A 20286-nucleotide genomic window follows, 5' to 3' on the forward strand; every position below is an offset into this window, starting at 1 on the left:
GGTGAGCCTGTGCGCCCAGGGCCCTTAGGCAGGCCAGACTGGAACCCGATGGTGGCGGCCCACGGCCGCAGCATTTAATCGGAATCTGCACCTGTTCCTCACACTGAACACAATCTGGAGGCGGAGGCCACGGCCCAGCCTGTCGGCTCTCCCCTCCGGCCCTGGCAGAGGGAGAGGAGCTGAGAGCAGGGGGCACAGCGCCGGCCCCTAGCTCAGCGCGTAGTTGAACTGGTTGGCAAACTTCTCGTGCTTCTTCTGGTCCATCTGGTTCATGGCGGTGACCACCCTCTGCACGGCTGCCCTGCGGGAGAGCACAGCGAGATGTGACAGGAGCGGGTGGGTTCCTGGCAGGCCCGGCTGCGAGGGGGGATCAGTCCTGAGGCAGGCACGGCCCACGGACCTCTCACGGACTCCCAGCTGGTGAGAGACCGATCTGGGAGGTGGCCTCACCGATGCCCGCGGCGCTGGAGGCCACAGTGGGGAGCCCGATCCCAGGGTGGCCTCCCAATGCCCACGGCTCTCGGGCAGCACGGCCCGCCCAGCCAAGGACGGGAGCGAGATGCAGGCGGTGCAGCTGGAGAGCACAGCTCAGACTCTGCCCCCGTGGCCCAGCCACACCAGCGCCACGTCCACCGCCGTGGGAAACACTCGGGAACGTGCAGCAGAGATGCGGACGGGACCCCGCTCGGCCGACGGCTGTGGTGGTGGGTCTGGGCTCAGCAGGGCCCGTGCCCAGGAGGAAGCCACCGAGGCCACGAAGCAGTGACTGCTGGACCCTGTTCCAGAGGCTCTGCCCTCCCAGGGGCTCGGCCATCCACGGCTCCTTAGGGGGCACCATCACACAGCTGCTGCGAGCACCCGCTCTGGGCCCCAAGGGTGCAGCGAGGACACCTCTCGGGGTCAGCACCCAGTGTGCCCTTTACCCCGGCGGATCTAGGACACCAGCCTCCTGCCTGGGCCTGGGGCCATGCCCCATCTGGACAGGGAAGGACACGACAAGCCAGCAGGAGGAGCCCGTGGGCTCCTGTGGGCACCCAGGAAGCTGCTCTGCTGCCCAGCCCACCTGGACCGGGAGACAGCACAGAGCCAGGAGGGCAGGGGCATCACCGCCCAGCATGCTCAGCTGAGAGCCCAAGGCCTCGGCATGCCTCTGAGGAGGGAGGCCTGGCCTCCTGGGGTTCCCTGACAGAAGTCATAAACGCTTTGTGGCCACACCCTGCGCGTGGTGGGAGCCTCTGACCACAGCGGCTTCTGACCACAACTGGCAGCCTTTCCACCAGGCCCTGCCCAGGCCCACCAGCCAGGCTGGTCCAGCTGGTGACCCCTGACCCAAGCGGCTGAGAGAGCAGCACAGGGAGTGACCGCCGTCCTGGTGGCACCGAGCTCTGGAGGTGAGCGGCCTCCCTGAAGTCGCCAGGCGGACGCCTCTGGGCGCGGACCATGAGGGCCCGCCGGCCAGTGCCCAGCCCTCCGGGTCGGCCGGCCAGAGAAGACCCAGGCCGGCTCCGCACCAGCAGCCCCGCTCAGGAAGAGGCTCACCCATCACCACGGCAACCGCTCCGGGCCCCACCCAATGGCCTGCTGCCCCTCCATGGCCGGGAGCCCGTCTGCCAGGGCCCGGTGGCACAGCAGAGGGGGTGCTGCGGGCCCCGGGGACCCCCAGGCCCGGGGCTGGGGGGGCTCTTACTTGGCGAAGACCTTCTTGGCGATGCGTGTGCGGGCGGTGTCCGCCTGCTGCTTCAGGTCCGTGAGGCCGGGGTGCTTCCTCTTCTTGCCTCTGCCCCTCCTGCCGGCCCTGGACGAGCCGAGGTCCACCCCCGTGGCCGCCTCCACGTCTCTCATCAACTCGTGATCCTGCCAGTCTGCACACAGACCCGGGACTTCAGAAATCATCCGGCACCAACCCCGAGCCTCTCCCGATCGCCACGGTGACGGGGGAGGGAGGCAGGGAGGCTGCTGGCCGCTCCCCAGGCGGAGGCCAGGGCAGAGCTCCCCCACGCCTGCGCCCCGGGACGCAGCACCGCACAGCCAGCGGGAGAACTGGCCCGGACAGGCCCTCCGCTGGCTGCCTCCCGGCATCGGGCTGACTGCCCCACCAGACCCCATCCCCGCCTCTTGACCAGCTGCTGGCCGAGGGCGTGCGTAGCAGGCGGGCCCTGGCGGAGGGGGCAGACAGGGCTGGTCCAAAGGCGGCCTGACCACAGGTCTCAGAGGAGGCGTGTTCCCCTGACCCTGTCCTTCCCACACCGCCCGCACGGCCAGGCCCCGGGCAGCAGTGGCCGCAGGCCGCCCCAGGCCCGGCCCGTGTGCTCGTGTGCGGGCTGCCAAGAGCTCTAAGGGGGCTCTGGCCCGGGCAGGGGGCAGGCAGGGGGTCAGAGGCCACGGTGCCGCTCTGGCAGCCAGGGCCTGGCCGTGCTCCTTCCTGCCTGGGGCCTTGCTCCCGCACCCCTGGGGGAGGGTCGGCTCTGCGAGGCCACGTGGGGACCAGGAGACACGGTGGCGGTCCAGCCAGCAGCTCAGAGGGCCACACAGGTGAGGGATCACAGCACAGCGCCCTGGCTCACCCAGACGGACCCGCAGGGGGCGCTGGGCCCCCACCACGCACTCGGGAAGGTGGCGGGGAAAGGGGGGGGGCAGAGCACGCAGGGCACGGGGGAGCGGTGCTCAGACAGACAGATGGCCAGGCTCCCCAGGTTGATTTTTTGAAGTGAAGGAAAGCGGGCTGCACGGCTCAGATACAGAGACGATTAATCCAAGATTAAGGAAAACTGTCTAAACAGTTTATCTCCCAGTAATAAGAAGGCGTCACAGTTTAGGAACCCGGTGAATGGAGCAATTGTTTAAACACAACGGAAAACGCGGCGCCCGCGCGAGATGGAATGAGCATCTCGGGAAAATGAAGGAGCAATTTAAAAGCCTTTGAGGAAAATCAATAGCTGCCGGGGCGCGCCATCCTGCGACGGCTGAGCCGGGCATTGTCGCCGCGGAGGGCGCCGGGAGAGAAAATTGCCCCGCGTGCAGGGAGGCGGGATCGATACTGTAGTTAGTGCCGAGATGCTATTTCACATCTGACTGGCCAGCCGGCCCGGCCGCGGCCATACCTGTTGTTAACAAGTCCTCGCGGCAGGAACGCCGCCCAGGCTGACACAGGCAGGCACTCAGTCTGCTCCGCGCCCCTCCGGAGGGCGCCGCGGACCAGCAGGTGCCGACCCGCCTGCCCATCGGCCGGGCCTGGCGCCGGCCGGGCCTGGGGCTCAATCTAAGCTCCGTCTCTCAGCACAAAGGAAACACCCACAATGACGACAAACAGCGGCGGGGACCCCACACGCTGGCCAGCACCCGCCCCCAGACTCAGCTGCCTCCCACCTTCTGTGGGGGTCTGGGGAGAAGACACCTGGTGGCCAGGCCTTGAGACCACAGTCTACTGAGTGCCCACGTGCTGCCCAGCGGAGACGGCACTGCCCACGTCACCTCGCGGCCTGCTGCTCGGGGTCCCCCTTGGGGCCGAGGGCTGCCAGCCACAGCGTGTGCCCACACCAGGCCGACCCGCACCAGCACCAGGATGAGACAGCTCCCGCCTTGTCCTGACCGTGAGGATGAGGGGCTGCAGCCCACCGGCCAGCTCATCTGAACCGGCCTCTGCCAGAAGACGGGGAGCCCTGGCGAGGACCCCGAGGAGCACCGGAGACCCAGCGCCCCTCGCCTCTGCCCAGACACGCACAGGCACGCGGCATGTAAAACACCAGCACAGCACACCAACGCATGGATGCCCATGCCGCACGCACTGCAGACGCACAGAAACCGCACCCAGCGCACGTGCTCTGCGGAGGGTGGGCTGGTGAGAGCCGGGTCACAGGCATCAGGGCAGAAGCGAGCCGTCCCCTCTAAGCAGCATGGGCCCAGCCAATCGGCTTTCTTGCCTCGATCCCCTCATTTGCCTGCAAAGCCTGCTTCAGAGCCCAGGGCCTACACGCCGGTGAGGACGGGCTTCCGAGGGGCGTACCCGCCGCTCCCACAGGCGTCCTGAGACCCACGGCCGGTGGGCCCAGGGGCCCAGGGGGAGGCCGGGTGCCCACAGATCCACCCAGTGCTCACCTGAGCGCCCGGCCTGCCTCTGCAGCTGCTGCCTCTGCTCCCGGGCCCTGTCCTCCGGGCGCAGGGGCCGCCCCGCGTCGTCCCTGGGGACGATCCTGCCGTGGAACGGGCACTGCGGCAGAGCAGAGCGGCATCACCCTCCGCGCGCCACACGCCCCGTCCCGGCAGGCGCCAGGGAGCTGCCGGCACGGAGCGAGGCGAAGGGCCCGCACGGCCAGGGCCCAGCGACGGCTGCAGCCGGCACAGGCCCAGGCGCGGCCCGGCACCAGCCCGCTCTCCCTCCGCCCGGCCCCGGCCGCGCCTCACCTTCAGCCGGTCCTGGCGCTCACAGAGCCGGCCGTCGGGCCTGGGCGCCCGGCACCGGTGCTGCACGGGCTCGAAGCTCCCGGCGAAGGTGATGTGGCGGCTGCGCAGCATCTCCGAGACCTCGGCGCTGGCCACCTCCTCGTCCACCTCGCTGGGCTTCCAGAAGCGGTGCTGAGACTCCACCCTGCAGGCGGCTGCTGTCAGAGCCACGCAGGAGCGCCCGCTGGGCTGAGGTCAGGTCAGAGCGCGCCGTCTGCGGGCCGGAGAGCAGGCCAGCCCAGCGAGGAGCTTCCTCCTCCGCAGGGCCCCAGGCCCAGCCCCTCAGGGCGAGGAGGCCCGAGGGCGAGGGCAGGGGGCCAGACCGCGGTGACAGGGCTGGAGGGGAGTGTCTGGGGCGGAGGGGGAGCAGGGCAGGGCCCAGACCTGACTGCCTGCACTCACTTGAGGACCTTCCCGGCCGCAGGCTGCTCCTGGCCCCAGTTGCACAGGTCCACGCCGAAGGGCACCACGGGTGCCCGGGCCCGCTCTGCCGCCAGCCGCCCAGCTTCCTCCGGTCCCAGCGGTGCGCTGCCGGGGCCACAGACAGAGCGGGCGCTCGGACCCGCACACCGAGGCGGCCACAGCCGCCCTCCCTCCCCGTGCAGGCCGGCCGGCTCCAGGGAGCACTGGGGCCGTGGGCAGCCCAGCTCCCACTGTTCAGGGGGTGGCAGGGGAGCTGGCCTTGGATCTGGGGCCCGGACCCTGTGCTGGGTGCCCCCGCCTGCTCCTGCGCCCCCCACTGCCCCCGGAGGCACAGGTGCTGGAGGTGCCCCCAGGGCTGTCACCAAGGAGTCGGAGCAGGCTTGGGAGCGCGAGGCCCCGCTCTGGGCGGAGGCGGCTGGCGGGAGTCACCTGGGGCTCGGGCTCGGGGGCACGTGGCCCCGGAGCCGATGGAGCTGGGCGGCAGCAGAGGTGGGGTCGCTCGCCTCCTCGTCCGTCCTCCTCCTCTTCCTCGCCAGCAAGCCCTGCGCAGCCAGGCCCTTCTCCGGCCCTGAAACACAGTCCTCCTCCTGGTCCCCGTCCTGGCAGACCCGCGTACTGTGCTCCCTCCCCAGGAGGAACGTGGGGTGGACACTGGCCTGCAGGTCCGTGCACCAAACCCTCCAGCGGCCATGGCTTAGCCCTCAGAGGGCTGGCCCTGCCACCAGGCACTGAAGCCTCGATGCTGGCACCTCCCGGCATCCCCACAGGACACCACAACCCTGAGGCCGGCACGCCCTGGCCTCTGCAGGCCAGCGTCCACCCCACGTTCCTGGGGCCGACGAGGGCAGACACTGGCAAACCGCAGAAGCAAACAGTGGACGGCAAATACAAGTGTGAGTCTTTAGTTATTAGGGATGACCATCAGCACGAATGTTTGGGTTTTAATCCTCACCTGAGGACACGCTCCCTGAGTTTAGATAGAGAGGAAAGGAGAGAGAAACATGGAGAGGGAACCATTGATCAGTTGCCTGCCATATGCAAAGGGGAGCAGAGGAGAGCGGAGGGGAGCAGAGGTGAAGAGGAGAGCAGGGGGGAGGGGAGGAGAGGGGAGAGGGGGTGAGCGGAGGGGAGCAGGGGTGCAGAGGGGAGCAGGGGTGAGGAGAGAGGAGCGGAGGGGAGCAAGCAGGGGTGAGTGGAGGGGAGCAGCTGCCAGGGCGCACGTGGCCCACCGCCTGTCACAGATGTCGGCCCGCCCTGCCCCAGACACCCTGGAGCTCTGCTGTCTGCCGAGTGACCATGGGGTCCACCCCGTTCTTGGGTCCCATGCTGAGGGGGGGGACCCAGGACAGAGCCCATCAGAGGGACTGTGTCCCCCTCTGGCCACCTGAGCACGAGCTCAGAGGCCCAGGCCCCTCTGACGAAGGCGCCACACGCCCACTTGGGAGTCTGACGGCACGCCATCAGGAACACGCGGTGGCCTGCAAAGCACGCGAACATGCGTGCCCGCACAGGAGAGGCTGGTAATGACACTGGGTCTGGGTGGATACAGTCACAGCCAGGATCAATATGAGAATTCCTGAGTTACAAGAATGAAATATATTTTTCATTGATTTGTTGTTTTAAGCCATTAAAAAGATGGGTAAGCGTGTTAGAGGGGTAAATACTCCGGCACTAAGAAAACCACCGTTTTCACACCGCGGTAGAAAATCAATCTCGCTGACAGACTTTCCACGTGAAGCCAGAGAGCAGGCGGGGCACACGTGGCGTTCGGGGAACTTTCAGGGGAAGACTGGAAGGGCAGGCCACGGCCACGGCCACGGCCACGGCTCCCACGCTGCTTCCATGAGAACCAGGGGATGCCCACACCTCCTTTTGTGTGCGCTGACGAGTGGCACCGACGCCGGAGTGCGGAGGCCGCGGTGGATGGATCAATCCGGGGAGGCGGCCCGCAGCCAGCCTCCGCCTGACACTATTGATTTTGCCCAGTGCAGCTGGCCTTGTAATTAAAATGTAAATGTGAGGAAGAGATGGCGTCCTGACAGACGCAGGATTAGGGAGATAAAGCCCCTCCCGGAAACGGGCCGTGTCCGCCCGGCTCCACGGAGCAGGAGCAGCCGCAGCGGCCGGGCTCCTGAGGGCAGTGCGGAGGCGGACGGGGGCGGCTGCAGCGCGCCAGGGCACCGCGCCACCTCAGCACCGTGGCCCGACCGCGCTCAGCTCCCCCTCCGTGGCCCAGACCCCACCGAGGCCCGTGCCCGCCCTCCGCACTCACCGTCCTCAGGCCACAGGTGTTCAGGGACACAGGCCTCGTACCCCTCCTTCTCCGGCACCTCCACGAAGTCGCCATCGTCCTCGTCCTCGTCCTCGTCCCCGTCCACCTGGGCCGCTGTCTGTGGGACACCCAAGGCTGAGTGGAGGAGCAGGCAGAGGTGGAGGTGGAGGTGGCGGGGCCCCAGCTGGGGTCAGCGTGGTGGCTGTGCTCCCTGACCTGTCTCCACGCCCGTCCCCTCGCTCCTAAACCACCAGCGCTGTGCACCCCTCAGCGCCCCCTTCATACCCAACACGAACCTGCCTGCTGCCCGCGGCCAGACCTGCAGCAGGCACCACCTCAGAGCCCCCCAGAGCAGGTCTCACCCTGAAAGGCAAGGCCAGGGGGGTGACAGCCCAGCTCGGCGCGGCCCAGCACCGTGCCTGTTTGGGGCCAGCTCCTCACTCAGGCCTCGGATGCTGATGTGACCACAGCACTTCTGGAACATTCTGTCCTTAACACGATGTTACAAAGCCCCACCCACCCACCCAAAGGTCCCTCTGGACGAGGTCCCGCCCCTTTCTGGCAGCACAGCTCAGTGGGAGCTGCCACACGGCGCCCAAGGCCACGCACACACCCGTGTGCAGGGCCACACACACTGGGAGGCGGCCAGCGTCCTGCCAGAAGCTTCCACAGCCCAGGACTGCTCCGCCCCCACCCCAGGGGAGCCACCCGTCAGCGGTCCTGGAGAGGAGAGGGCCACAGCAGGAGGCACCCAGAAACCCCACCCACTGTGCCTTCCGGCCAGGCCCCTAAGGCAGGGCCGGAAGGGAGACCCTGTCGCAGGCGCACCAAGACGGGCTGGGCTGTTCAGGTGTCAGGCAAACGCAGGAGGCGGTCATCTGACACAGGCCCTCGCTCCTGAAATCCCGACACAACGCCGACCAGAGGGGGGCGGCCTCTCGTGGCCCCACAGCCGTCGCTGGCACCCTCGGCTGCAGGCGGTACCTGCGGTTGGCCGCCCAGAGGCATAATCAGATGCAAATGCACTCGGTTTGGGTTCCCGCAGCCCTGCATCTGAGTGCGGGGACATCAATCACTGGAAACGGCAATTTTTGTTATCGGCCTAACACTGATCAAAGGGAAGCCTGTCTCCGCCGCTGACCTGTGAAACGTCCCAATTATGCTCTTCGGAAATGACAGGGGCACTTAACTCCCAAGCTGAGCAAATGACGACAATCAATCACGTTTGAATAACAATGAGCCGCAGACCTGAAAATTATTTTTGTATAGAATCTCCCCAGGAATTTATGAAAGGTGGAAAGCAGCCCAAGGTTTGAGGGCATGACGGCCCGGCCTGCACACTGCGCATCCAACACTAAACAGAATTTATGTCTTTTAATTTTCTAAAAGGTAGATGTGGACCGGCCGTGCTACAATGCATAACATGGATGCCAGGTTTTAAATATGGGGGTCATTTTCATAAAGTAGTATGCTGATTGCTCCCACCCTCGAGTTTCACCAGGGACGTGTATTAAATTTCCACTTTCTAAAAAATACTTAGCTGCCGAGCTAACTACCAGGAGCCACACCTTCTTCCCCGAAGTGTCCACTCCACTCCTTAGCCTGGAGCGTGGCCTCCGCTCGGAGTCCAGGGCAGGCTGGGCGGGGGCCTCTGCCAGGGCAGGCGGCCGGGCCTGTGAGAACTGCCTGCGGGAGGTGCCCGCTGCGGGAGGTGCCCGCAGGGCTCGCCCTGGGCGCTGGTCACAGCTCACTGCGGCCGAGAGCAGCCTCTGGCCAGCACCACCCTCAGCTCGACAGCTCCCGCTGCCGGGTCCGGTCCCAGGGAGCCTGCATGGGGCTCCAGGCAGCTGTTCGCCCTGGAAGGCAGGGAAAGCCAGAAGCTCCACTTCGTGGAAGGCTCTGCTGCCAGCCCTCCGTGGCCTCCATGGGTGGCCTGCCCGTGGGCCTCCCACTCCTCTCACGGCCACGGCCACGGCCACAGCACAGCTGGCCTCGGAGGCCTGCACCTGAGCGCCTGGGCCAGCCCCGAGCAGCAGCAACAACCTCCCCACGTGGCAAAGGTCACGGATGGGGTTGGAAGCCTGCACTGAGGGGGGGGGAGACACTGGGGGCAGGAAGAGCAGGCCCAGGAGGAGGTCCCGCCCTGAGGGGGCCTCCGCTGGAGGCAGGCCCTTGGGCTTTCCTTGCCAGCTCCCTGGAGCAGCTTCAGATCGCCACGAGGCCTGGCCTCGTCGGGAGCTCATCAAGGCCACGGCAGCCACATGCTCATGCTGACCGGTGAGGGCCCGGCAGGCGGTCAGTTCTGCGGCCACCAGGCTCCTCCTGCGCTGTTCCCAGCTTTCAGACGCACAGCCCGCCGCGGCCAGGAGGCCCGGAGGCGGCCATGGCCTCGCTGGCTCTACGGACAGACTCTCACCACAGTTAAAAGGATTTAGAAAAATGAGCCTCCACACTCATAATTAAACAAGCGATAAAACGGCTGAAATACACAACGCAGTTCGTCTGCAGAGTGCGGCAGCGGGGTTGCTAATTACTGAGAAGGAATGGGAAGCAGCTCGCACAGGGCACGGCCGCCAGCCCGCCCGCCCGCCGGCCCGCCCGATACAGCTGGGACATTAAATAAATTCTGTGCGATCTAATTAACTTGGTGCGCAATCTCAATTACTTTTCACCCAAGAAATCACTTTTGTTCGGTTTATGTGTGTTTCCCTTTAAAAAAAAATGATGTAGGGCCTCGTCAGACAAGTGAGCTCCCACCTGCATTTGTCTCTCAGCCTTGATGGCTATGCGTTTAAAACCCCATTCTATCTTATAAACTAAAAATTAAACGTGCTCAGCTGTGATGGCCGTCATCCGGCGGCTATTTATATGCTAATGCCCTCCCAGAAGGCCGTGCAAATTGCCCAGCCAGGCCGCTATCTCGGCAGCATCGGAGCAGAGGACGCGGTGCGGGCTGACGGTGGTGAGCAGGGACCCACGGCTTGCGTGGCCAGCCGCGAGCTGGGGACGCGGCCGCCCGTCCGCGAAGGGCTGTCCCTCCCCTCTGGTCCGACGGCTCAGGAGTGAGCTGCGCACAGCCGGGCTGTGGGGCTCCAGCTGCCGCCTGGGGCCATCTCGGGGTGAGGCTGGGGGCCAGCCCTGCTGGGTCTGGGCGAATGGGCAGCAGGCAGACAGGCGGGCGCATCCACGAACCTCAGGCGGATGGCAGCCAGAGACAGGCCGGGTGCCCACGCCAGGCTTGGTCCACACGGACAGCCCTCTCCTCCAGCGACCACAAGAGTGCCATGGAGGCCCCGGCCGTGGGAGAGGGCAGGGGCACAGAGCCTCCTCCCCCAGCTCCTGCACCTGATGGGACAATCGCTTCCCGGCTGGCGAGGCGCGCCCAGCATGGAGAGGAAGCTCGAAGAGGAGTCTGGCTCTCTGTCTCAGCCTGGCCTCCCGGAGCTCTGAGGCAGGACTCCCACCCTGTGACACTGTGGGTGGCGCCCTCCCTGGGTGGCTCAGCCTCAGCCCTGGGAGGAAGGCAAGGCTCACAACTGCCCGACTCAGTCTTCCCACCTGTAAAATGGGCTGCAGCACAACCCCTGGGGGAGCTGGCTTAGGAGTGAGGAGCACGTGAAGGTGCTGGAGCAGAGGCTGGCAGGGTGGTGGGAGGGTGACTGGTGCAGGTGCTCACAGGACAGGGGGGGTGGGGGGAGACGGTGTTTGGGCGGCTGGAGGGAGAGGCCTGGCTGCGATGCGCCCGGTCCTCGGGAGAGCGGCATGCGGACCTCCCTCCTCAGCCCTCGAGGCAGCGGCCTGGCCTTCAGTGTGATGGAGGGCCCGTCACAGGAAGGTTGTTTACCGGCCCTGCCGAGCACAAGGTCCCCACGTCCCTGATTTAGCTCCTCTGCCTCTCGGGGAGCCTGACACGTCCAACATTTCATTCCTGCGTCTCCTGCTCTGTCCTTTTCACCTACAGGAAGCCAGGCCCACAGGCCTCACCGCGCGGCACAGACCAGGGGCCCGCACGTGCCGAGGCCCCGCCAGGACGACGGTGAGAGCAAGGGCGCCCGTGTGGGTTTCTGCCCTTTAAGCACAAAGCCAGTGTTATTCCAACCCACTGCGGGCAGTTCACACGGACTGACACTAAGATTATTTTTTTCTGACGTATTGGTTAGGGGAAATTACTATTCTGTTAATTACACAACACTAAGTAATTGCTGATCTTAGCTCCATAATTAGAAGTTTCCAGGGGATGTTTATCAGGGTAGCGGGCAGGCAGCCGCGATCACCGCCGGCCGCGGAGACGGACTCTCCCAGGGATGCGCCTATCGATCGGGGCGAGATTTATCCCGGCGTCTCCCGGCGGAGGCGGCGAGACCTCTATAAAGCACAGTCAGACCATTTAAACCGGCTCAGATATTTCTTAAAGACAGGACCTCTACATCAAGAGCAAAACAGTACGTAGGAACCAGTGGCTACACAGACAGATGCAGAAATCAAAGAAAAAGGCACAGTTACAGAGCAGCTGAGAGCAGAGGGCCCGCGGCCGGACCTCGGAGGCCAGGCTCCCGCCCGCGTCTGGGGCTCGGGGTCGCTGGACCAGGTGCGCCCGCCCTCTCACACCTGTGGCCCGTTCTCAGATGTGTAAGTCACTTCCGGAACCAGCACCCACTCCGCCGGGCCCCGGACGAAGGGGGACCCGGAGGCCGGGATCTAACCCCGGGCATCTTACACGAAAGCCAGCCGAGAACAAGGCGATCCTCATTTCTAACCGCAGCCCGCAGCAGCCGCCGGCGCGGACGCACGGAGCTGATGCACAGATAGCGGCGTCTATTCTGGGAACGGCGCGCACCTGAGCCGGGCGCTGCCACTCAGCCACCCAATCGCTCCATCTACAGCCCCGGGAATGAGCACTGTCTCCAAGGACTCCGGCGAGCGCCTGCACATCAGCTCCGAGCCGGTCTCGTCTCCGCGCCCGCCCCTCCTTCCCTGCTCTCCTGACAGGCAGAGACGAGGCGGAGGCGCCTCCGCTGCTCCCTGCACTCAATCAGACCCCTGCCTGCCCTGCCGCACGCACAGCGCCCGCCTCAGTTTACCCTGTTGGACACACACGCCCCCAGTCAGTCTCTCGCCTGGCCAGGCTCTCCAGCCTTCAGAATGGGCATCTCCTCGACCAACCGCTTCCCGCTCCCCGAGCTGCTCCTGCCCCACGCGGCCTGGAGCTGCCCCAGACCACCAGGCTGGACACTGACTCTCCCACCCACACAGCACCCAGACGCCTGGGGCAGCACTCAGGCTCCCACCCGTGAGAGGCGCGTGTCCCTGTGAGCTCGGAGGTGGTGGAGGTGCTGACACAGCCTCTGCAAGCAGCTCACATGCCCATGGCCACACCGCCAGCCACTGGGCTCACCACCGCCTGCACCCTCTGCTGGGCATTTCCCTGAAGAAGACAAGATCGCCCTCTGCTGGTCCCAGGCGGCTGCACACCCCACAAAGCTGAGGCCCAACTGCTCAGAAACTGAGCAGGGACTGGGGCTCCCTGACCCAGCCCCTCTCCCTCCTCAGGGTCTGGTGAGGAGGGACAGAATGCACCAGAGCCCAGCGCTCTGCTTAGAGGGCTGAGCCAGGGCCAGAGACTTCGCCGCCCCCCCCAGCTCCCTCCCCTCCTCACCCCACTCGCCTGCCTGCTGCGAGGCCCCTCGGGCTCAATGTGCAGTTCCTGGGATCTCCGCAGGGCGGTTTCCAGGTCAGCCTTCAAGTCGATGGCGGCCTCCAAGTGCTGGCCACGGGTACCTGCGCGGGTGAACAGCTGCCAGCAAGGGGGCGCGTCACCCGGGGGGCTGGGCACCCCCCCTGCACTCCCCAAGCACGCCTCCCCGGACCCGGGAGCACAGCCTCCCCGGTCCCAGGACCCAGGCACACAGCCTCCCCGGACCCAGGACCCAGGCACACAGCCTCCCCGGACCCAGGACCCAGGCACACAGCCTCCCCGGACCCAGGACCCAGGCACACAGCCTCCCCGGACCCAGGACCCAGGCACACAGCCTCCCCGGACCCAGGCACACAGCCTCCCCGGACCCAGGACCCAGGCACACAGCCTCCCCTGACCCAGGACCCAGGCACACAGCCTCCCCAGACCCAGGACCCAGGCACACAGCCTCCCCAGACCCAGGACCCAGGCACACAGCCTCCCCGCCTCCCCGGACCCAGGACCCAGGCGCACAGCCTCCCTGGTCCCAGGACCCAGGCACACAGCCTCCCCGGTCCCAGGACCCAGGCACACAGCCTCCCCGGACCCAGGACCCAGGCACACAGCCTCCCCTGACCCAGGACCCAGTCGCCCAGCCTCCCCGGACCCAGGACCCAGGCGCACAGCCTCCCCGGACCCAGGACCCAGGACCCAGGCACACAGCCTCCCCCGGACCCAGGACCCAGGCACACAGCCTCCCCGGACCCAGCCTCCCCAAGACCCAGGACTCAGGAGCCCAGCCTCACCTGGACCCAGGAGCCCGGCCTCCCCGGACCCAGGACTCAGGAGCCCAGGCTCACCTGGACCCAGGAGCCCGGCCTCCCCTGACCCAGCCTCCCCCGGACCCAGGCGCCTGGCCTCCCCGGACCCAGGACCCCGGCCTCACCTGGACCCAGGCGCGCACGGCCGGCAGGAACTTGTTCTGGATGAGCTTGAGGGCATCCTGGGCCGACTGGATGACAGCGCGATTGTCCTCGGTCTCCTGCACCCTGAGGCCGTCTGCAAGGGCGCGGGGGTCACCAGAGGGACCAGGGTCCGGCAGGTCACCGGCACTCCTGCCCATCCCAACCGCGTCACAACCCCGTGGGACCCCAAGCCTGACGCCCAAGAAGACCTGCTGCTTTATGATTTTGGCGAAGACCAGGTCAGCCTGACCTGACCGTCCTTTCCCCCAGCCCTAGACCTCTGGAGCTTCCCGGACAGACAGACCGGACCTCCACGCTGCCCCCACTGCTCAGGGTGAGGGCCGGCTTCTCCCTGTGCCCAGCCAGTCCAGCTGCACCTCACCTCCCACCAGCTGCCAGCTCCCTGCCCGGGCACAGGTGGGCAGGTCCTTGGGGCTCACCGCCCACACCCCAGTCATGGCCTTTGGGGCCAGGAGGTAGCGAGGCGAGAGGCGGCGGATGTCTGGGGTGAAGCTGCGAGGCTGGGGCACCAGGCCCTGTGGGCTCTGAGCGGCACACCTGTATCTTTGCAGACGCAGAGAGAAGCTGCTTCTCCACCTCGTTTCTCCCCGGCTCTGGCGGCCACCCTGTGACCCTGACGGACTGGGCAGCAGCCACAGCCACCCCCGTGCTCCAGGACAGCTGGCGGCCTCGCTGCACGTCCCCATGAGGGTGCAGGGCGGGCCTTGGGACCCACAACCTCACCCCACCCGGGGGCCGGGCCCTGCTCTCAGCCCCAAGAAGTCTGGGCTGCGGAAAGCGCCGAGGCCCTGGCCGCGGCCATGAGGAGCCGGAGCAGCGGAGGGCAGGCACCTGAGGAGAGCTCCACGGCCAGCGTGTACTTGTGGGAGCCCAGCCCGTGGCTCCGCACAAAGTCCTCCTGGTCGCTGTCCCCCTCCTCCTCCTCCTCCTCCTCCTCGTCCTCCTCGTCCTCCGAGGAGGCCCCCGTGGCAGCCACCGGGTGGCGCACACAGGCAGGCAGGCTCTTGCTGCAGCAGGGCTGCTCCTCATCCCCCAGGTCTGGGGCGCTGGCTGGGCGAGGGGGGCCCACTTCGGGTGCACCAGAGGCTGTGGCAGGCGAGACGGCCCCCCGGCACAGCCCCAGGTCAAAGGGCACCAGCAGCTGGAAGCAGCTGTCCACCTCCGCGAGGCAGCCCCGGATGTCCCCGCACATTTCTGCGAAGATCAAGACGCTCGTCAGTCACGTCCCAGGATAGCACCGCCCACCGAGGAGACCCATCCAGCAGCAGGCGGGCTGCCGCAGCTCAGGCCCCCCAGCCCAGCACCCGGCTGCAGCCGCAGCCCCAGGCCGTCCTCCCACGTCCTGCTGCCCGAGGGTCTTCTCGCAGCGGCGACAGCCCCTCCTCCGCAGGTCTGAGTTACACGTGCACGAGCTGCCTCAGGCCATGAGGACCCCCCACCCCAGCCTGAGCGCACCTGCACCCATGCCCACCTTGGGCCCAGGGACCTGCTGTGCACCTGCCTCGCCCCGGCCAGAGGCAGGGCCACCTCACCCTGCTCACACCCTGGCTGTGAAAGCAAGTGCTGGGGTTGGCGGGGCTGGCAAGAGCAAGTGAGGCCGGGAGACGAGGAGTAAAGCTCAGACCACAGGCCACCGAAGGACACACATCTTATCTCCCTGCCTGGGCAACGTGGGGAGGGGCTGTCAGCGTGGCCACCTGGGGGTGGGGAGAGGCGGGCGCGGCTCACAGGGCCCCTCCGGCCTCCCACCAGGAGAGGTTTCTTGGGCCAGAGCAGGGGTCCTGCCCAGCTGGTCTGTCCACCTGCCGCCCCTCTCCCCTGCCGCGTCCTGGAGACTCACCCTCCATCTCCCGCACGGCCTGCTCGGACCTTTCCCGGTAGATTCTGTCCAAACGCCTCTGCTTCTCCTCCTCGCGCTTTCTCTCCGCCAGAGTCCTGGCGTTCACATCCTGGAAATCCACCTGAGAAATTGAGATACAGATAAGACCCAACTGAACAGAAGCCAAAAAAGTCAAAACAGGCCCAAGAGAAGCACATCGGCCCACGGCCCACGGCCAGGCCTCAGTGTGCCCAGTTCAGGGTCACAGGGGACCCTGCAAGAGCCCAGCCTGCAGCGCCATCCAACAGCCAGGCGGTCACTCCCATCGGCAGGGAGGGTGGCTGCTGGCGAGGACGCTGGGACAGGCGGCACCCAAAGGGTGGGAGGGGCCGAGGGTGGGGGCTTGTTAGCTGAGAAGCGGACTCCCTGTCCTTCCTTCCCCCGCCCACCTGCAGGCACCAGGTCGGCAGGCTCCGCCCCACTCACCCAGGGAGGGCGTCCCGGCTTCCTCCCAGAGCATTGCCTCCACCTGCTGGCCACTCTCAGGCCTGCTCCGTCCCCAGCCCCGGCCCAGCCGCCGAGGTCCCCGCAGATCTGGCCCCCTCGACGCGGGCCACGGCCCGCCCACCTGCTGGCTGTGTCTCAGGAAGTGGTAGCCCAAGGCGAGCTTCTTATAGGCCGCGCCGAACTTCTCGCTCCAGCCCTGGACGGCCCGGGCCGCGGCCTGCCTCAGCCTCTGGGCCGCCTCCCGGGGCGGCGGCAGGGGCTGCCGGGGGTCGGTGCCCAGCGTGAGCTCCAGGAACCCCTGGAAGTCCGACACGACCAGCAGCCTGAACAGGTGGGAGCGGGCGAAGAGCTCGTCCACGATCTGGAAGGCGGAGAGGCGGATCTCGGCGTGCTCCTGCCTCAGCTGGGCCGTCAGCAGGTGGTAGGTGCGGCTCAGCTGCTCCTCCGAGGACCTGGGACCCAGCACAGCCGTTACACGCCGCGTGGGGGGTATCCACAAGAGGCAGGGACGCGCGCCCTCTGCCCTCACTCTCCCCTTCGAGCGGCCAGCCCCAGCCCCCTTCTGCTTCTGGAGAACCGGAGCCCGGCCCGGCCGGTGCTCCGTGGGTTAGAGGTCGTCCTGCACACCAAAGGGTGTGGGTTCAACGCCAGTTAGGAGGGTACGGGAGGCGGCCCCTGGATGGTCCTCTTCCTCTTTCTTCCTCTCTCTAAATATCCTCAAGTGAGCTTAAGCAAAAAGACATAACAAAAGAAGCCCACAAGCCAAGAATGGTTTTTAGTCTTAAACGGTTGAATCGAGTGAGCCTCAGACACGTGGAAGTTACAGGACACAGCATCAGGGAAACGGGACTGGGGTCGCAGCCGGGTCAAGCCCCCTGGCTTTCCTCTGCTGAGCAGGTGCACCCACTACCTGCCGACTGCCCGAGCGCCACTGCTGATGGGGGTTTTCTGGGAAAACCGTGAAACCCGGTCTGGGCTGACACCTTTTGGTGGAAATGTAAGTTTTTCATCACTTAATGAGCAATCCTCCCAATCTCCTGCTTTGTAAGGATGACCCACAAAGCTCCGCCCACGTCCCCGGGGTCTGAGCGGGAGAGGAGGGCGGGGTGCCACACAGGCCACCCCCAGGGGCCACCTGCCCTCCTGGGACCCCTCCCCTTCCCCCATGGCCTAGGCCGCCCATTACAGCAGCAGACGTGTGCCCTCCAGAGACACACCCATCACCCACACGGGAGACCGGACTCCGCCCCGGTCCCACCGTGTTCCCGCACCCCCACCGGGACCACTGCCCCCAACGCTGCAGGGCCTGGGGCAGCGGCCGGGCGGCCCGTTTGGGGTTCTTTCCCCGCTGAGGCGCCGGTGGGGGCCTGAGACGTAGGCCAGTGAGACATGCCGGGGGCCCAGGGGAAGCCCGCGGGAGGGGCTCGGGCTCGCTGGGCGGCCAGTCCCCGCGGGACGCCGAACCTGACATACTTGCAGATCTTCTTCAGCTCCTTCATCTTCGCGGGGTTCAGCTGGGGCTCTCCGGAGGTTGTGAGGTCTTCGATCAGCTCGGAGAGTCTCTGGTCCATCTCTAGACGCGGAAGGCAGGGAGCTCAGGGGCAGCCAGTGCTTCCTTCCCCGGCTCCGAGGGCCCGGCCTCTAGCGCCCACAGTGGGGCGGGGCCGGGCCTGGGGCGGAGGCGGAGGCAGAGGCGGGACCCGGAGGCGGGACCGGGAGGCGGGGCCGAGGCCGGGGTCCACCGCCCGCCCCAGGACACAGCCTCCTGGTGCCAAAGAAGAGCCGTGCAAGGCACGTCCCGGCCGAGGGCAGCAAGGCGCTGTGGGCGGGAACGAGGGAAAGTGCAACAGCCGAAGCTACCTCTGGGGAGTGGGGCGCGCGGCAGGGAGCTGCCATGAGCCTCCGGACGGGGCTGCCCTGGGCGGGGACGCGGACCTGCTCCGGGGGACCCGATGCGGAGGTGGGAGGGGCCGTGGGGCGGCCGCCTGGAGTTGAAGGGTCTGCCGTCCGCAGAGCCCACGCCCACGTCCTGCCCACTCCGCACCCAGGCCCGGCCGCGGGGCCGGGGGCCGCCGCCTCTCTCCGGGAGCGGACTTGCGCCCGGGGGCACCTGGAGGCCGGGCAGGAGCAGGGCGGCGGGCACCGGGCTGGCGCGTCCCGGAAGGAGCGCTCGAGAGCAGTAACTTCGGGGGCGGCTCCACAGGGGCCCTGCGGGCGGGCTCGGCCGGCGTCCCGGGGACCCGACCCCCGCCCCGCCCCGCTCCGCTCCGCCCCGCCCGCCAGCCCCCAAAGCGGAACTCGCACCCACGTCCAACGACGCAGCCACCACAGCACCTACCGCGCCACCCGGTAGCTGGTCTCGCCCCGCCCCTTCCGGCGAAGGGCCCGCCTCCTGCCACGTGCCCAAGACCGCGCCAGTCATTGGCTCGCCCCGGTCCAGGCGGAGCGCGGAGATCAGTGAGGTGACGTCCGCGTTTACTACGGCGCGACGCAGCCGCTCTGGCCCGAGCCCCGCCTGTTCCGGTGGAGGGCCCGCCCTCTATCACGTGATCCGAGATCGCAGCCAATGGGTCGGCCTGACCCTGGGGGCGGGGGCGGGGCCGAAGTCTGCGCGGTGACATGAGCGCGCTCCCTGCAGGGGCGGGAAGGGATAGAGCGTCCGCCGCGGACGACGCGGGACAAAAAGGAGGCGGGAGGGCGCAGCAAGTCTTTAAAGGGGCCGCGCGCGCCTGCGCCTGCGCGTGCCGGGCTGGCCGGAGGGGTGCGGGATCGGGGTTCACGTCGCGGCCGCCAGGAGGCTCGCCGGAGCCGGGCCGGGTGGGAGCTGGTGCGCGTTTCTCCCAAGGTGCCCAGGCCACCGCCCCTGGTGCCAGGAACATCCTGATAGGGCTGCCCCTGGGGCGGGCACACGGGCCGGCTCCGTGGGGCCCGATGCGAAGGGGAAGGGCCGTGGACTGGTTCCGTGGGCTCCGTTGCAGAGGGGAAGGGCCGTGGACCGGCTCCAGCCCCTGCCCAGCACCCTTTTCGGAGCCGCCTCTGCAGGTGACCCACCTGCCTGGACCCCAGTCTCCTTCCCGGGACTCCCCTCGCCCTGCCCAATGGCTGCTCCACGGCCCGCATCCTGGGAGGTTGAGGGGTGTGGACATCCTGACCGCGGGGGCTCCTGGTGCAGCCTGGGAACTGGGGTCCAGCCACATTGGACCTTTGCACCCAGTGCTCCCCAAGCACCCCAACTGGCCATCACCTGTTCCTGGGCTCCAGGCCAGCAGCCCAGAGGAAGGCCCTGGCTCACTCTCCACTCACAGCCAGGCCCTGCACCCATGCCCACCGAGCTCTGTACTGGGCCTCCGGGCCTTTGCACATGCTCTGTGCCCTGCCCTTGCCCCACAGGCCACGTGCCGCCTGCCTCAGCCTTTCCTCCCAGAGGCCTGCTTGGCCCCTGTGCTTTGGTCTCGGGGACCTGCTCGGCCTGGTGCTCAGCGTGGCACCCAGCGCACACAGGTGCTCAAGGCTGGGAAAACGGGGTGGACGACTAAGGACGTGGGCCCACAAGGAAGCTTTTTTGCAGACTTTTATGAGCTGATCCTAAAATGTATGCAAGGAAACTAGAAAAGCCAAGACAACTCAGAAGTAGAAAATAAGTATTGCAAGAGGGACTCGCTCTCTTTCAAGACTGACTTGAGGCCCAGTTGGTGTGGCTAATGGTTGAGCATCGACCTATGAACCAGGAGCTCAGGGTTTGACTCTCGGTCAAGGGCCTGCACCTGGGTTGTAGGTTCGATCCCGGCCATCGGGACATGTGTAGGAGGCAACCAATCAATGTATCTCTCTCATATCAATATTTCTCTTTCCCTCTTCCCTCACTTCCCCTCTAAAAATCAATGGAAGCTGAAATCGGTTTGGCTCAGTGGATAGAGTGTTGGCCTGGGGACTGAAAGGTCCCAGGTTCGATTCCGGTCAAGGGCATGTACATTGGATGTGGGCACGTCCCCAGTGGGGGGTGTGCGGAGGGCAGCTGGTCCATGTTTCTCATCGATGTTTCTAGCTCTCTGTCCCTCTCCCTTCCTCTCTGTAAAAAATCAGTAAAATAATTAAAAAAAATAAAATCAATGAAAAAAGCATCCTTGGGTGTGGATTTAAAACCTTCCAGCTAAAGATTCCTGGG

General features: G+C 66.5%; 1 protein-coding gene across 6 annotated transcripts; it reads right to left on the minus strand.

Moving 5' to 3' along the window:
- Window positions 1-51: 51 nt before the first annotated feature.
- On the minus strand, window positions 52-18521 carry UVSSA (UV stimulated scaffold protein A). 6 transcript variants are annotated; one of them, XM_084878269.1, is made up of 14 exons: window positions 18460-18521; window positions 17595-17694; window positions 16243-16573; window positions 15636-15756; window positions 14627-14989; window positions 13756-13868; window positions 12797-12929; window positions 7136-7249; window positions 5293-5431; window positions 4843-4968; window positions 4402-4585; window positions 4096-4207; window positions 1688-1862; window positions 52-301 (listed from the first exon to the last, which is right to left on the minus strand). In XM_084878269.1, exons 2-14 carry the CDS (start codon window positions 17690-17692, stop codon window positions 208-210), a joined length of 2103 nt encoding a protein of 700 aa, XP_084734395.1. In that variant the 5' UTR covers window positions 17693-17694; window positions 18460-18521; the 3' UTR covers window positions 52-207. The 6 variants fall into 6 exon arrangements, with proteins under 6 accessions (XP_084734395.1, XP_084734398.1, XP_084734397.1 ...); XM_084878272.1 differs by lacking the exon at window positions 18460-18521 and adding an exon at window positions 18430-18448; XM_084878271.1 differs by lacking the exon at window positions 18460-18521 and adding an exon at window positions 18426-18444.
- Window positions 18522-20286: the final 1765 nt, after the last annotated feature.

This window comes from Pipistrellus hanaki (assembly GCF_964339955.1).
Source record: "Pipistrellus hanaki genome assembly, chromosome: 1".
In the NCBI taxonomy this organism is placed as follows: Eukaryota; Metazoa; Chordata; class Mammalia; order Chiroptera; family Vespertilionidae; genus Pipistrellus; species Pipistrellus hanaki.